The sequence below is a fragment of the Xiphias gladius genome, chromosome 15 (assembly GCF_016859285.1).
Source record: "Xiphias gladius isolate SHS-SW01 ecotype Sanya breed wild chromosome 15, ASM1685928v1, whole genome shotgun sequence".
Lineage (NCBI taxonomy): Eukaryota > Metazoa > Chordata > Actinopteri > Istiophoriformes > Xiphiidae > Xiphias > Xiphias gladius.
Window position 1 is genome coordinate 12,699,809 of NC_053414.1, and position 17,330 is coordinate 12,717,138.

Here is a 17,330-nt window from a genome sequence, read left to right on the forward strand (position 1 = left end):
GCCCTGTATTGAGAGAAAGAAAGAAAGAAAGCAAGCTTTGCTTTTTAGTCCTCTCATTGAGGTTTTATTGACCCTACACACAAAGCCGCCTGTGATTAAATTGAAGAGGCACTATAACGCTGCGTGAAATAAAGGTGCCCACTTGACAGGTCTTTGCTCTTTGGAAAGTGTATTCTGTTATCTCAGTCATCTGTCCAAGTAAATTTTAACACATTGTTCTACTTGATGTTTGCCCACCGTTTTATTTTCTAATATCTGCATCATGTTCTAGTCAACATAAGTGACTAAACTGCATCAGTTTCTGTATGTCTTTCTATCAAATCCAAATCATTATTGTATTGTAGATTTATTTTTTATTCTTAGTAACGATATCCTTCTCTCCCTTTCTTCCTTCTCTTCTTCATTCTTTTTTTCTGTTCATCAATTCTCAGCATATTCGTTTTCTGTTTCTGTGTTTTATATTTTCATTTTCTATTTATTTCTTGTCTCTTAGTCTTTTAGTCTACTAAAGTGGAACAAGGAAAATGCAACTCACAATTGTTCAGAAAATATTAAGCTACATAATCTACTGCATTTTTCCAAATGCTTGTAATTACTTTTGGATGAACCTTTTATTTATTTATTTATTGTGCAACAGAAATCAGCTCCCACACTGTTGACACTTCTCTCTGTACGTAACTCAATACTGAGTTTAAGGTGTTTACAAGCGTGGTTTTGTGGCATCACACCTCGGCTGGAGGCCAGTCATGGTCTAATATAAAACTTAACATAAGTGTGATGTGGAATCTTTATGCCTTGAGTAAACAAACACTGAAAATGAACTTTTCAGTGAAGTAGTAGACACTGTCCAGCAGTTCAAGTTTTGAAATGAACTATAATTGCATATTCATAGATTCTGGAATTTTTAAAAGGGGAGAAGGACTAGATATAATTTTAAGAATTTTTACGAAGTAAATAAACGTATTAATATTTATTTTTATATGTCTTAAAACAGGCCTGGAGGGCATCTGTCTGAATATGAAATTTAAAGTGTACACTAGATTAAAAGAAATTACATCATCCTCACATGCATAAAAAAGGTTAGGTAATTTAAAACTTGTAGAAATAATTTGATCCCACTTTATAATATTGCATTCACAGTGCCTTTCCCACTTCAAACATTTAAACCAAAAAAAACCCTCTTACATACCTTTTGTGCATAAACTATTTATTGGCGTGCTCATTTTCAAATTTTTGCTGTTAGATGTAATACCAAAGAGCTGATTGACAGTGTGACCATTTTTTAAATCACACTTTTACTCTTCTCAGACAATAGCAGTCTGATTAAGGAGGTGACATTATATCTCTCTATCCACCATCCCACTCCCTTATCACCCTCAGCTAGCAAGAAGACATGTTTATCTATTATTTTATCTATATTCTATTATTAGGACCATCCAGCCTAAACCCCACTCCAGACTTCCCAACACACAATAACAGATCAAAGACACATATTACGGTTTGACAGTGTGATGCACAAACAGCAGCGGCTGAGAGGTATAGTCCGAGGATATAGAGTATTGTGAATGGCTGCAATCTGTTAAAGAGCATTGTACCGATCTAGTGCCATGTAACATTTGCTATATAAACCTAGAAATCAGAGAACATTGCCCCTTGATTGGTTAAAATAGCCCATTTATGGTATTAGAGACCACTTCAACCTGAGTGGGTATGCTGGTAACAATATATTTGATTGAAACCATGGAAAACCTGGAGTTTCCCCTACTCAGACCTCAGCAGCTGGGAAATCTATCTCAGCGCTGCTGTCTTGACACCACAAGGGTCCCAATATCATTATCTTGCTCAGCCCCAGGCATGTATTAGCTTAGCTTGAAAGTTTTTTTTTTTTTTTATCTTAGTAGTTTGTGTTTTCCTTTAACAAACTAAAGCTAGAACATGTATCTTCATCACCGGTCTCTGATTAAACCCCTTTATAATTAAGAATGGTTTCAAGCACTAATTAGATGCCAAAAATAAAAATAACGTTTCCTTCAAACAATCCAAACTCACATGCATGCCTGTGCCGCTGCCCATGCTACTGTGAGTTTCCTTTACTGATGGTAATCTGGAATATACTTACTTTGTGAGCAAGCCTCCTGTCCATCTTCCTATGCTTACTTACAACCACCTGCAGAGCGTGTTGGCAGAGTTGCCCAGCATGTGGCGCCTCTATGCCTTGAGGTTGTTTTCGAGCTGCAGGTTTGTTCAAAACTAGAAAGATACAAGATGAGGAAAATCTTTCATATGTCATTTATCATTTGTTCTATGGCCAGCTCAGTTGTTTTTAGCCAGGCTCGAAAACTGCATATTCTTTTATCATTTGCAGATGTTTGCTGTATGTACTGTATATGTTTTATTCTTACTTAACTCTAGTGTCATCCACCCATGCAGTTAATTTGACTCAAATTTTTCTAGGTTTTGAAATATCCCTCCTAGAGATCTCTGCTGCCACCACAATACAATTGAGGTGAATAAAATGTCTTTGTGGAGCTCAGTATAGACCAAACAATGCTGGATTTTTAAGGCAAATGCTTGGTCCCTTAGATTTATTTATTTATTAAATTGTGACAAAGATACCTACTAAGCACAGCATTTTGCAAACTATGTAATGCAGGTACTATTCTCCAATGACCTTGGATTATCTGTACTGCAATTTCCTGCTACTTATCAGACGACATATACACATACACAGATGTACAATCCACAATGAGCTAACACCAGTCAATGTTTCTGTTTAGCTCTAATGCTTACAGGATTAAAAAAAACAAAAACAAGATAACGTTTAAAAAATTGAACCACTACCTGTCTTTCCAGAAACAATGTTTACGCAGGATAAATCACCTCTCTTAACAGTTTTCACTAGAATTACATTCTAACAAATTAATATTTCCCATGAAAATTGTTATGGCCAGATACCAGTGGAGATGCATGAAAAAATGTGTTTTTTGTTTGTTTGTTTTTTTGTTTTTTTGTTTTGTCTTTTGTAATTTGCTTTAAACATTGTGGGTTCCTCTCTTTCTCTCTCTCTCTATCTCTCTCTCTCTCCCTCCCTCTCTCTATCTGGCATCATTTCCATCGCCCTCATCCGTGTATTGAAATACTTCAAAGTAATCTAAAAATAACGTCTTTACCTGGAGGAGGCCAGGAAATAGTCTGGAGAGGCCATCATCGCCTAATGCATTGTTGTAGTAGTTGAACTACAACAAAGAAATAACTATTACATTATGCATTCAAGTAATTATGCCTGGTCTTAACAATAGGTCGAACCAACGAGCATTTATACATGCAGCCTTTCATTTTAAGACATGCAGTATACAAAATGCATGAGCTTTAATGACGGAAAATTGGTCTCGTTATCATGAAAGTAATACATATGACCATGTATTTGTTATCCTGAATACTATATTGAAACCCCCTCATCCTCGAATGTTTATAATATCACTGCAATTTACTTTTCAATGGATGCTGGAGGGCTGGTTTCTGAATGATATCTGTCCATCTGATGTCGCCTTTCAGATGCAAATGATGAGCCAGTGAATTAGGCTATACTTCCTATAAGGAAATCAGCCCCCACCCCACAAACACAGACACACATGCAAACACTCATGCCTGGCCACTCTTATTTCCTAAAGAAGCAGATCAGATGATTTTGGCCTTAGGCTGCAGGCACAGCTAGATGAAAGACAGGCTACTGATCACTCCAGTGACAGCAGTAAAGACCAGATGGGTTTGTTATATAAGCAATGTTAAAGAATGGTAGGAGCAGGGGAGGAATTTGGTAGGGCAGAGTGGATAAGTGGGCACCAGCTACTAGCCCGAGGTTCAGAAATGTGTTTATCTGGCTCAGCACAGGGTGCATTGGGATGTTACTGTGTGAGCATGTGTGTCTGGTTCAGTTTTGTGCACACTTGTGTCTGTGTTTTACAAGGATTGTTAATCGTTTTTTGTACCCTAACTGGAAAATTTGGATAATTTGAAAGGAGTTTGGGAGGCAGCGGAGATGTAGATGTAGCATTACAATATTAATAATTTTTCTCCCTTAAATTAGATTGTATTACGACTGTCTATTTTTTAATGAACTATAATCAACACAGAAGCTAAGAAGAAACACCAAGCAAGCCAATATTTTGACAGCTTATTGATTATGTGTTTAATTTCTATGAAACCCACAAAGGTCATTATAAATCTGTGTTTATCTGTAGGTTGCAGGAGCTGAGGGAGCTGGGGGAGCTTTCTCCTCACTGGGACAACTTAAGGAAGGAGGTGATGACACGATATGGAGGAATCATCAGCTCCTACCAGGAGACTTTGGCTGAACTGGACAAGATTACTGGTATGAATGCACCCACTTAAAAATTCTATATTCATACCTGCGTCCCCACATGAATTCATGCACATGCGTACAAAAGTGTTAAACAAACACACTTGGTTATGAAGGTTAGGTCCAGAAATAGAGGACAACTTTGAGTTGAAGGATGGATTCTGGGTGGTTTGTGTCGCTGGAAAGCGTAGCGAGAGGGTGTTTTATTTATCTACCTGCTGTCAAAAGAGTTTCCATAGAAACACAGGTTTCATCAGGGACAATTGAAATGTGTGTGCCCATGTGCGCTTCTGTGTTTTATTAAAGTAACTGTTTGCAGTGCACATAAAAAGCGGTGCAAATCTCTGCCATGTGCAAACAAAAACATGAGTCTTGCATCTCAATTACAGATACTCAGTGTTCTACTTAGTGTGTAAGTATTTTTGCACACCTTTTGCAAATGTTTTACGTAATAAAATAATCCGTGTAGTTAGCGAAAGTAATTAGGCTGGTTCTCTTTTGCCCCTGACGTTCAGCACGGAAAGCTTGAACATGTGATAATGCCATAGAATGCCAGTGATGATGGGGTGTTTAAAATGTACTTGGAAATATGAAGGTGATGCATTTGTTGTGTTCCGTTTGAATACTTAAAACCAGGAAGAAAACTCATACTACAGACAAACAGTGTAGTAGGTTTTGCCCTTATACATACAGAAGCTCTCACAGACACAGACTCATTTTACAGTCCAAAACAACAGCTGTCAGGTGTTCGAAATACATTATCTGTATCTGTCCCCAACCAAGCTCATTAAATTATTACTAATGAAAAACTTAACAGGAAATAGACACTAAAAAGTTCATAGACGGATCAGTCTCTCTGGATTTGTCCTCTGTCATTTCTTTCATTTTTTGTCATAACCTCTTCCTATGCATAACTTAGCTTGCTGTGGACAACATTATGGCTGCAACATTATGGCTGCTGATGAATTTTACTCTTATCCCCATAATGAGATATTTGTATCGGTTGCTTTTTGCTTTGCCCAGCTGATAAGAGATGACGGTGGTTAAGCCTCTGCACTGCCTGCCTGGGCTCTGAGGGGAGGGGGTTGAGGCCGAGAGGAAGGGATAATGTGACGTTTGTCATTATGGTTCCTGACAAGTCCCTTGCGTGGCCCAGATGTTGCAATACACGGAGGAGCTCTCGCCCAACTCACCACTCTGATCCAGTCCTGCATTAATTTAACAGGATGACAGACATTAATAAACAAGCTGGGTGGGCAAACTGCTGCAGATTAATTATTGATAACAAATATGATTTAAAAAGGTGGACAGTAAAGACAAAAAGAGACAGTGTGGAGGAGGCTCATGCATATGATTATATGTTGAATATAAAATATAAACTGCTCCCACAATCCCAAAATGTGCAGTTATTTCTACATTATTTATGATGTTTTAAAATAGTTGGGTTTTGCAGGTTTTGACATGGCTTTGAGGGTTGCTCTAAGATTATCTGTGCATTTATATTAATTAGAGGCTGACTCTAATGCACAAATAATTTAAGGTCAGTCCTGAGTCGGGGATTTTAATGCACAAAGAAGAATTGGCAATCTGTGCACATTTCATGGGTTAGGTGGAGTTTTGCTTATGTTTCTCTCATTTCATTTTTGTTTTTAAGAAAGAAAACAAAAACAAAGTTTGAGAAACTGCAGGTAGTACAATAAGAAGGGGAAGAAGAGAAGCACTCCTCTGGGAGGGTGATGCAGAGTCCCCATGTTTAGGTTCAGCACCATATCCATTTTTAATGATGAGCTGACCTCAGCAAATACTTCAGATGCTCTAATAACTGTACTCCATTCATAAATTAATCATCCCTACATCCATTGTTTACGAGCAGGCAAATTAAAGGCACATACATAATCCTGTCAGCATGGTGTTTGTTGGACCTCCAGTACTGCTGGCACAAATCTGTCAGTTACTCTTACGCTCCACTTATGGGATAACTACAGCTTAAGGCCCAGAGCTACGTATTGTAGATTAAAGCAGTGTCATATATCTTTGCGGCTGGCAGTAAAGCCAGTTATGGTACAGATAGCAAGACAGATGAGCACGATAGCTCATATCTTACTTTCGGCTTGTAATGTCTGTATTAGAACAGTAGTCTCTGCAGTCTGTGGCCTCCAGGTAAAGACCCTCTGCTGTGGAGTGCACAGACATATTCTATTTTTCCGGTTATTAAAGTTAACATTAAAAATAGTAATAATAAAAAGAAGAGATAAAAATAAAACACCAAAATGTTAAAAGGCATAAATTGAAAAAAAGTAAAAAACAGAAAAATGTTACTTTCAGAGATGACTGACTTATCTAATTCACACTTCTCTCAGACTAATTACACCATTCACACAGCATGTGTCCACTCCTCCTCTGTGTTTACAACATATCTAACTGTGGATTGATTAAAAAAGCCTGCTGTGCTCTCAGCACCACAGGACCATGAAGATGAAATCCTTAACATGCTTAAACAGACCTACATTGATCTGACAGACCTGACACTTAACAAGCCCCGGTTTTTCCAGTGATGGTTGTTGCAGTATGTGATCTTGTATTTTTTTTTTTTTTCTTCTCATCTTGTCTTCAAGCATGCAGGCAGACGTTTCTAAAAGCATAGGATATTGGTTGTTCATCTTCTGAAGGAATCAAAGGAGTACAGAGTAGTGGCAAAGAGCAAAGAAATGACAGAAAGATTAAAAGAAGAGATACTCACCAGATGTTGGCCTGTACTGCTGGCATTTAGCCCCTCTTGTCACATAGCCAGCCCACCTGGGCAGACAGATGGGGATCTGATATGGCTAATTCATCTAACCTACAACAGTCACTAGCTCGATTAGCCCGGTCCCTAGAGCACTACAACCGACAGTGAGAACCCACTGAGCAAAGATGACAGCTTAGCCACTGACTGGAAAATTAGCCTTTGGAAACAGCTCATCCTCAGCACAGAAATGTGTTGAGGTACACTGAGGAGAAGAGACCAGTTTAATTTTAGCGGGGTGAAGAAATTGGAACAGTACATAGGTCAAGAGTTTTCATTAGCCTGCTAAACATTAGCATGCCAGCATGCTGATATTAGCATTTAACTCATAGCACCACTGTACCTAAGTACAGCCTCACAGAGCTGCTAGCATGGCTGTAGACCCCTTGTCTTGTTGAACAAATTATCACATCCCTTGACCCTTGGGTCTTCTCAAAGTATGCGTGTCCTGGCCTTGACCGTAAACTTGTCGACATCTAGTGGGAATCAGATATGCTAGTAGTAGAAAGGTATATTTGGTACTGTATGGATTATTGAATGTCCTAATGCTTGTCTGTACCTAATACTGAGTGCATTTAGTTTTCTAGACTGCACATTTCTACATGTGGAGCTTGCAAAACCATGTACAATACATAACGTAAATGTTATGTATTGCACCAGAGTTAGTGTAAAGCAAATTTTCATCTGCAGTTCCTTTGCAGGTCACAATTTAAACATATGCACAGTGACAGAACAACACTGAACAAACTAGACAAGACAAGACACACAAGACAAAGTTGGACACAGTAGTAAAATCACATCCAAACAAATTAAAAGCAAGGATGTTTGTATACAGTGCAATACTATGTGTTGGTCTTTGTTATAATTAATCAACAGATCGGATATTCAGTGAATAGAAATAGCATCTGTTTAAATTTGCACTTTGATAAGTTGTAGCACATCTTTTAACACCATAGTAAGAAGACATGATTGATTTCCAGTGCTTGAAAATGATAAGCCAGCTGAGTGATAAGTGTTCATCCATTTCTGAGGTAACACATTTCAGCTTGAGTGGGTCGGCAATTTCAGCATTATATACAGTAACGGAGGTGCAGTGGATTTGTTTTCATGTTTGGACAACCTGCCAAATGTTATTAAAAAGCTGTGGAAGGTAACAGGTTTTCTCATCTACGTTCTGTGTGAACATAGACCTTCTGTAATACTGGGGCCCTGATTGATGTATACTAGTTTATTTCTCCAAGAGTAATTAATAAACCGGGCAAAAGGGTGTGCATAGAGTGTGTATAGCTCAGTTAAGTTCAGCACCTGTCAGACAGACAAGCTAGAAAGTGATTACCAAAAGGGTATACTTTACTCTTTCTCTTGTCATTGTGCTGCAGTGAAAAGACGGTATGAGCTACAGCACAAGGAACACACCATACTGCCCTACCACTCAGACACACAAATTAAATGTCCAGTAACTCAATAATCTGTGACATCTGAGCTGTTAATAACAATATTGCCAGTCATAATATTTAGAAATGGTAGCAGTTTATTCAAGACTACAGATTGCTGGTGCTATAAATGTCTACAAAACTTATATGATGATGACATTAACAAAAGCAGTTTGCTTGAGAAAAAAAAAATCAAAGAAGACTGGGTGCATATTACAGTAAACCACGATAACCCACCGCCTTTGTGGGCAGACAGATGACAGAAGACCACTAGAAACAGAAAATTAAACTTCATCAACAGACAGTTTAAGGGAACGCCACTGGCAACAATGGTGTATCAAAGGAGCTCTGTGATCCCACAACTGACAACTATAACAGTATAACACAAAAGATAATGAGAAAAAACAAATGAACAAAATTCTTCTAGATTACCATTGTGATGTTATAAAAAGATAGAAAAAAACATTGAAATATAACAATAATAGGGAAAGTCCATGCAGTGCTTTACTTGTTAGTCCACCATGACTGACAGGCTTAATACGGGAAGTTATTTAAAAAATTCACATGAAAATGAACAGATGCAACTCCTCAAACACACTTATTCACACACTTCCATTTATAGTAGCTGTTACATTACAATTGGTATTGAATTGTTGACACTGACAGTGTTCAACATACACACCATCAATGTCCTCTGTGCCCTCTACAGTGACATAACTAGCTCAAAAACATGTAACTTGCGCTGGAGCAGTTATTTTTACTGGTTTTAGAATTTGTTTTTAACTTGAGCTAAATGCCTTAGATGGGAAATTCAAAGTCACTTGTTTTAAAAGAGGATTTAATTACAAGTTTCAAAGCCAAACTAGATGAAACGTGCTGATATGATAAGTTTTGTTTCTCTTTTTGGTCTACTGTACCTGTTCTGAATGCTTTCATTTTAAGTGAATTAAGTCTGCAACACAAATTTCCTCTGTTGCTTGATTGTTCTTGAAAGATTAGCCTCATCTCAAAGAGGCTCATCAAATATTTACATATTTGAGATTTGAGCAGCCAACACGGAGAGTCAGATTGTGATTTTGAGCTAAACTATAAGCCACAAACAAAGAGTATCGTTAGTAGAAAATTTTAATTGGACATTTTGACCAAAGCAGTGGTTGCAAAGGGCATACAATCCTGTTCTTAAAGGATTACTCTTCACATTAGTGGATGTTATAAGCAACTGATTGAAAATGAGCTACTTTTGAGATGCTCGTTTTTTTTGTTTTTTTAATGCTCGTTTTTTTGTCTATCTAATATTTGTATTTAGATATGTGCTAAATAATCTTGCTTGGGGCATTAAAAGTAGAATGGCTTGGATGTTTAACATAAGTTTAATCATAACATGTCCAACAAAGAATAATTTGCAGTTTACTTTTTTATATAATGTTTGTGGAATCTGTGACAATATGCTTTCTTTGGCAAAATAGACGGGTAAATTTAAATAGTAAATTTAATACTTTGACAGTTTGGTTGTACTGTACTCTGTTTTTGGGTATTCCTCAAAGCACCCATTCACTGGAGAAAAATGAAAATCATCATTGGATTTCATATATTCTTTTACCACAGTTTTACTACTACTTCTACAACCTTTAACTTAAAGGGAGGTTAATTGGTTGATATGTATTCCCTTTTGTCACTTGGTTGTTCAGTAAATAGATCTCAAGTCACACGTGTTTTCCATTCATGGGGAAATCAAAGAGAACATTTGAACATCAGTCAAATTTTTTATCAAATGTTTGCTAATCTGTTTCTGTGTGTTTGTTCCTCCACGTAAGCACATTAACAAGATTAGAAAGAGAAAAGCAACATAAAGCAGTCATGTTGGAAGGATCATAGTATAGCCATAGCAGATGGTAAGGGCTTTTTGTAATTCATGATGCCATCATAGGGATGTTTTTACCTTTGAAGTCTTCGTCCAAACACAATTAGGTCTCATGACAAAATGACATATTCATGTCTCTGTTCTTTCAGGTCGGTCATTCAAGCCGAGCTGCTGCAAAGCCCAGAAATCTCTGGAGTTCATCCCAATAAACTTGCACACCCAGAGGATGAGGGTGACGTGCCCCAGAAAAACAGGTATGACACTACTTCCTTAGCCTTGTATTAGACTTATTATTGCACTTAGTGACTTTATACTTTTTCCAGACCTACTCAAAAGCACCTAGGTTCAATACAAAAGAGCTGTTTGAGCTGAATCAGTTGTCCGCTTGTAACCTAAAATACAGCTTCCACAACATATGACACACCACTGCTGTGGTTGTGACCTACTGTTGCTTTTCTATGCTTGACTTCTCCATCTGTCAGGTATACTCCGTGGGCTCAGACAGGCAGGTTTATCCTCACCTAGGCGGAAGGGTGAGAATTAACTTGGCCTGGGAAAGACAGACAAAACGCTAATTAAGCCCTTTGCGTTTTTCCGGAGAGAAAGACTAGGCTATCTGCTCCACCACTGTTCTCTGGCTGGCAGAGCCTGTTATTGCCCTGGAACTGCCTCAGTGTATTAGGTGACTAACTGCTGCCTCACTACCTGTGAGTGGGCTTAATTTTAAATATACACTCGATGATTGATGGAAAGCTGTAGACAGACGAGCCTTGACATCAACTGTGGTTCTTTCAGTGAAAACATCAGGAATGACAGCTGAAAAAAGGGTTGCAATTCATGAAGCGTATAATGTTCAGTCTTTGTGGAAACTGTTTTAGAGAGGTGTTGATTCAACTGTATGATCATTTGGAGCCTGCAGTTTGTGGGGCTGTATTGCAATATACTGAGAGGTGTTTTCTATTTTGTCAACGAGGGTAGGCTGAATAACAGAAACACCTCTGTGAGTAATACAGTGAAAAAAGACTCAAGTTTGTACCAAAATTGCGATACAGTCTGAATATCAGGCTACTTTCTACTTTTAATCTACTGTAATAACCTTGTCTGATAGGGAATTACTATTCAATTGCACATTTTGTTCCATTTGAAAAGGAAAAAGACATGGAATAAATGATTGCAATCAGTCAGGCACAGGAAACATGAAACCGCTCCTTAATGGAGGAGAGTCTCAGTTTCCAGCTGTAGTCAATTGCTCTATTGTTCCATGTGATTTTCTGAAGTGATGCATTTCCTTGAGTTTGGCTAGGCAATCCACGCAACAACACTAAACCATTCATTTTCATTTTGTCTATTGATCATCCGGCAAGAAAAGGAAATCAGGAAAAAAAAAACACTTGGAGCTCAAAAAAGTATTCATTTCTTTTGCTGGGAATGGCTGTCTTCTGTCTCTAAAATGACAACTGTAAAATATTTTTCACCCTAAACAGCTCAGCTTGGCAAAGCTGAACTGAAACCTTGTTCGGCACTCATTTGGGTCAAGTAAATGGATGTTTTGTCACTGTTAAACAGGATTGTGGAATGGGTCAAATATGACTTATACACACTCATCCCGACTGCCACTGTCAATTTCCTCTTTTAGAAGGCGACTGTCCTCACCGTGCTAATACAACTTGTTCTGCCACTGATTTATTAAGAAAAGGTCGGTGGGAGAGGAAGAGCAGGCAAATCAAGCACAAATTGGTCATTGTGCTTGATGTTCTGAAACCCACCATTGTATTCCAGTGTACTTCTGCTGTGGGAGAACCAATTAAGAAAACTTGGACATCTAAAAACTCCAGGGGCAACATGTGGCGGACAGGGAGCCTCATGGCGAGGCACAGGGATAATTAATGGAAGAAGCATTGGGTAGAAGCAAAGCCCCAACATCAAACCTCTATTGTGGTGTTGTTAAGGGATTAGGGGCTGTTGGTCACATCACTCGCATCTCTGTGGCAACACTTGGAGCTGTGTTGTGTCATTAATTTCTATTTTCAACAATTTTTCAAGCAGTGTTTTCCCTTGGTCGAAGCTGCGCAATGTTGCTTTCCCAGGGGTGTTCATTAACTGACCTGGCTCTAAACCACACCAAAATATTCACCCCCATAATCCCGCTTTCACCCCCTTTTCCTCTGCCCTGTTTTTCTGATTTAATTGTCAGCCTCATCCATTACTCATTCAAAACAAGGCCTGTTGTAAGCACCTCTGTGCCTGCCTAGCCGTCTGTGAAGTGTTTATTTACTTTTGACGGCTGTGTGCAAATTGGAAGGAAGCGCTGTGACATTGGCTGTCCTTCTGATTCAACGTGGGACCAGTGCTATGTTAAGAGCAAAAGATGGGTGGAGAGAGAGCACTGGTAATATAACAGTAAAGAAAAAATATAAATAAACTACAAATATGTACGCCTAAAAGTAAATATACTAGCAAAGTGCAGAATAATGTCATTCCTCTTTGTAATTCATATGGCATATCTGTTGGTGCCAAAAAAAAAACCATTTGTGTGTGTTTATTATATATTTTATGGAAGGTAACACTTTGTAGGAGCACCACCTCACAACTTTCACATTTTAGTGTGAATCATAGCCTTGAAAAAGCTGCATGGTATATTCATAAATACTGAGACAACCCTAATGTCAGGTATAGTACTCAGCCTCACATACTACTATATCAGGCCTATTGAATTACCCCCATGCTGGAAAGCACACACTAACACATACCACAAAATACTCGAACATACTGGAGTAAAATAACTAGTAATAATATACGTAAAACCAACACAGAAACATTATAAAAGTTATAAGCTCATAATAGAAGAAGTCACATTCCTTCATTTCTATTGAATGAATTCCTAGCATGGATAAAAAATGATATCTCATAATAACATAATGTAACATGGCGCACTTATACAATGCTGCCATATCATGTTCATATATCAGATGCAAAGAACAGTTATAGAAAGACAATAAATTAGTCATGTCAGAATGTTTTCATAGTGATATGCATGATAGTTTCACATATCATCAACTGTTGATATAACACGTAATAGAGGCATTTCTGTAGATGACATTTTGCAAAATTACTACTTGAAATTAGGTTGAAGTTTATTTGAAATTGAAAAATTAACCCTGACAAGGATATTTTATTTTCTTGAATCACATTTTCCTCACCTCAAGGTCCTCCAGTGCCTCCAGTGTTTCCAAGGTGCTGTATTTATACATCTCAGAGTTGAGATTTAAAATACTATTTTCTCTGTTTTTACAGATGCGTTCTATGACATTGTCACTGTTGGTGCTCCTGCAGCCCACTTCCAGGGCTTCAAGTGTGGCGGTCTGCAACGTCTCCTAAGCAGATATGAAGCAGAGAAGAAGAGGTAGGGAAAAAAATCCATGCAAACCTTTGCAGCATGCAGGCATGGTGTTTAGAAGGAATGGGGGATTTAATACAGGACACATGCTGAGGTGGAAACAGGTTTGTATTGACAAAAGAATTTAACTTGGGCATAATTGACAGTGACAGACAAATTTGTCCCTGGCCTATGGACTTGATTTTCCAAGCCCCATACAGTTACTTACAGCCAAGCCTTGCTGAAATAGGAATTGAACTCCACTGCCCCTGACAGCTCAATTTGACTGGAGGCAACATGCATGATGGAAAAGGTTTGTTGGGTTCCTCTACACTGGTTCTTTTCCCTGGCAAGCTTTTTCTTCTCCCTCTTGAAGTTGTATGTTAACTTCTCACTGAAGAGCCACCAATTTTTCTACCAAAAGCCAGCTGCCAGCTGGAGCTCGTGCTTAAAATGTACTTGAATTCAAAACCCAAATGGTCATACAAAGGTTGTAAGAATTGTAAATATTCTCAGCTGACGTACTGAGTGGTCATGACATTGTTACTACAAAAATAATGAGATGTGTAGAGTCTGGATAACAGTCCACAATAGGTCAAGGAGTCCTTAATCTGAGAAACTACGAATTCTTAGTAGAAAAAACTATGAGTAATGCACCAAGAAGTCTGAGATATGTACTTTGCTCAGACCAAACTACAGATTCATACATATCCATATTACTTCCTAGCAGTATCCTGTAAATTTTGCTGTCCATGCCCTTTGGATACGGGATGGAGGATTGTCACTGGAGATCCATATGTGGTCACTTGAGTGATGCCAGAAGAAATGAAGGTTGATTTTTCCCAGAGCTCCCCATAGAGTGCAAAGTCATTACAGACCATACCAGATCCAATTAGTTACAGAGTTTGCAGCTCAAGAAAGAGGTAGAGAGACAAGATGGAGAGGGGTGAGGCGTGAGGCGTGGGTAAAAAAGGATAAATTGATGGGAAAATAGTTGGGGGCCTATGCTGATAAAACATTTTTTTAAAAAGGACTTTTTTTACGCTAAGTGCACAAGTAAATTTGTTGAAGATGGTCAGTTTTATCTGCTAGAACGATAATGATAAGGTTAACATATTTTTGAGAATCCACTGAAGTGAAATCTTTTTTGGAATGAGAGATTAGACTTCAGAAAGAATTCACCAGGGAGACAGAGCTTTTTGTTTCATATTTGACTTAGCTAATGACTCACTGTAGCTTAAATTTTCCAATTTTCCGCCTGGCTAACTGACTACGGCCTGCGCTGAGCCTTGTCCATGTTTGCCCTGGAATGCAGTCATTCGTCAGTCATCGTCAGAAATAGGAAAAAACTCAGTTTCTTTGTGTATCCACAGTGGCCATTGCAATGAATGTGTGTTGACTTAAAAATCAAGAGCATTCGCTATTTCATGCTATAATGTGCTTTTATTATGCATACAACAAATTTTTAGCCTAGAAGGACCTGATTAGGTTTTTTTGTTGTGTGTGAATGTAAAGTACTGTAGTCGTTTGCACAAGTCCAGTTGAGAGTCACTTAATTGCACTGCAAGTCAGCCTATTTCAGCAGAGCAAAGATCCATGTGCACGTGCACACACACCCACGCACGCCCACTCATATTTCTCCCAGTATGCCTCCTCGCCTTTCAAAACATGCTTGTAATCACATTTGATTAAAAAGGGAACAATCTGCAAGATGTGAGACTTGGCTTTTCAATGTGATATTAATTCATCAAAGAGACGGTGGAAAAGGATTGAGGAAGGAAAAAAAACGAAAACCTGAGCACAGAGGTGTTACCAGGAGGGCAATAAAAGAGCTATTCATCTTTGTTCCCTGGACACTAGAAGAGAGGGAGGGGGTTCTTTCCAAATCCATTAAAAACCTGCATTGGTCAAACTTGGCAATGACCAGAGTATGCAATGTAGTTCGTCTCTCAGGATGGGCCAGAAAAGAGTTTAATCAATAGCTACACTTTAGTATTCCTCCAGATACCCTGCACATGTACACACAGGGCAAGAGCATTTATCTTTCATTAATGCATACAGTCCTACTCAAATGGCTGTTTTAAAAATCACTGGATTTTTATCCGTTTTTAATTGAACCCTATAGACATAGCTGTGGATTTGCTGAGGAGGTCTAATCTTTCATTAACAGTCTGTTGAATTATTCAGATAATCTGCATAACGATGCAACACACTTTTTTTGAGACAGATTTTATGGAATTTGAAAGTTGTCATTTTTTTTTTTTCTTACCTGGACTGACTGTGTGTGTGTGTGTCTGGGAGTAAAAGAAATAGTATAAATTTTTGACCTGTGTACGGTTTTCAAAGCAGAATGTTGGACAAGCGTCTTTTTTTTAAGATCAGCTTTACTTAGTTGGTGCAGAAGCTGTGCAGTAGAGCTACTCTCTACATGTCTTTGAATTCTGAACAGAGAGGAAAGAAGCACTGTCGTTTCGCCAGGCCTCCTGGTCAAGCAGAACTGCATAACGACACATCTCCGGGACACAGAGACTGGCACATAGTGTCTCTTGGGGCCAATGTTCAGATTTAATGTGACTATCAGCAATGTTGTGCAATAAAATAACTTCCTCCCAGTTCTACTGTGTGTATGTGAAGAATAGGACATTGGCATTGGCTGGGACTCCATGCTAATGAAAAGCAGCTTGTTAGTTTTTCGCCTGCTCTGGAATCAGCCTGCTTCAGGTTCTGTGGGTGATGGAGAGGGATGCTGGCAGTAGCCTTGAGGCTTATCTGGTGTCAGATCCGGGTTTCTACCTTATGTCTGAGTCACTGAGGAAAGCTTTATCTTTTATACTGAGAACTGATGTGTGATCAGTGCCCAGCGGAGGATTCAACAACAAGTGGGGATTTGCAGTTGAAACAATCTGGTTTGAGATCAGACCTTCCAGCATGAATCTATAGCAACCTGTATATTTTTACTGAGGCCAACTATGATTAGAGCGTGCTGTCTAAATGACGAAGGAGGCTTTGGCAGTCACCTGGAGTGCTGCAGGGCACTCTGATGACGTGGCTTCATTTTACTCCTGCTGGCTGTCAGCAGCCGGCCACAAGTTCTTCCTTAATTGTCTTTACACTATTAATTAGCCATGCGCTGGAGATGTTGCCTTAATTAGTCCGCTGGGCCCAGCAGGTTTTCCCGCTTATCATTACTGTTATAACCGATTTCTATTGATCATTTAGGAAAACGAAAGCGGAATTTCATCCTGGACACACTGGTAGTTTTAGTAGACTCAGGTCGCCTCCTGGACTCAAGTTTACCTGATGACGTGGTGCCCTGCTAATGTTTGAGCATATGGGTGGGTCCTTTTCCAGGAGATCCAGTGCCGTTTGTCTGTGTGAAACTTGAATTGTAAGCAGATGAAGGGCGATAACTTAGTGAATCAAAGTGGGGGTGCGAAGTGCATCCAGGTGCATTGTGCATATTGTGCAAAGTTGGCAGCACACCTTCTGTGTTTTTATGGCTGGAGGCATGTGAC

The 17,330-nt window shown here is 38.8% G+C and overlaps 1 protein-coding gene across 12 annotated transcripts in view; it reads left to right on the forward strand.

The window, feature by feature from the left end:
* inpp4b (inositol polyphosphate-4-phosphatase type II B) overlaps window positions 1-17,330 on the forward strand; it is a 237,754-nt gene that overhangs the window by 187,477 nt on the left and 32,947 nt on the right. For all 12 annotated transcript variants that reach the window (XM_040147195.1, XM_040147196.1, XM_040147198.1 and 9 more), the window contains 3 exons: window positions 4,242-4,372; window positions 10,589-10,693; window positions 13,734-13,842. In XM_040147195.1, coding sequence (XP_040003129.1) covers window positions 4,242-4,372; window positions 10,589-10,693; window positions 13,734-13,842 — 345 coding nt within the window. The remainder of the gene's footprint in view (window positions 1-4,241; window positions 4,373-10,588; window positions 10,694-13,733; window positions 13,843-17,330) is intronic.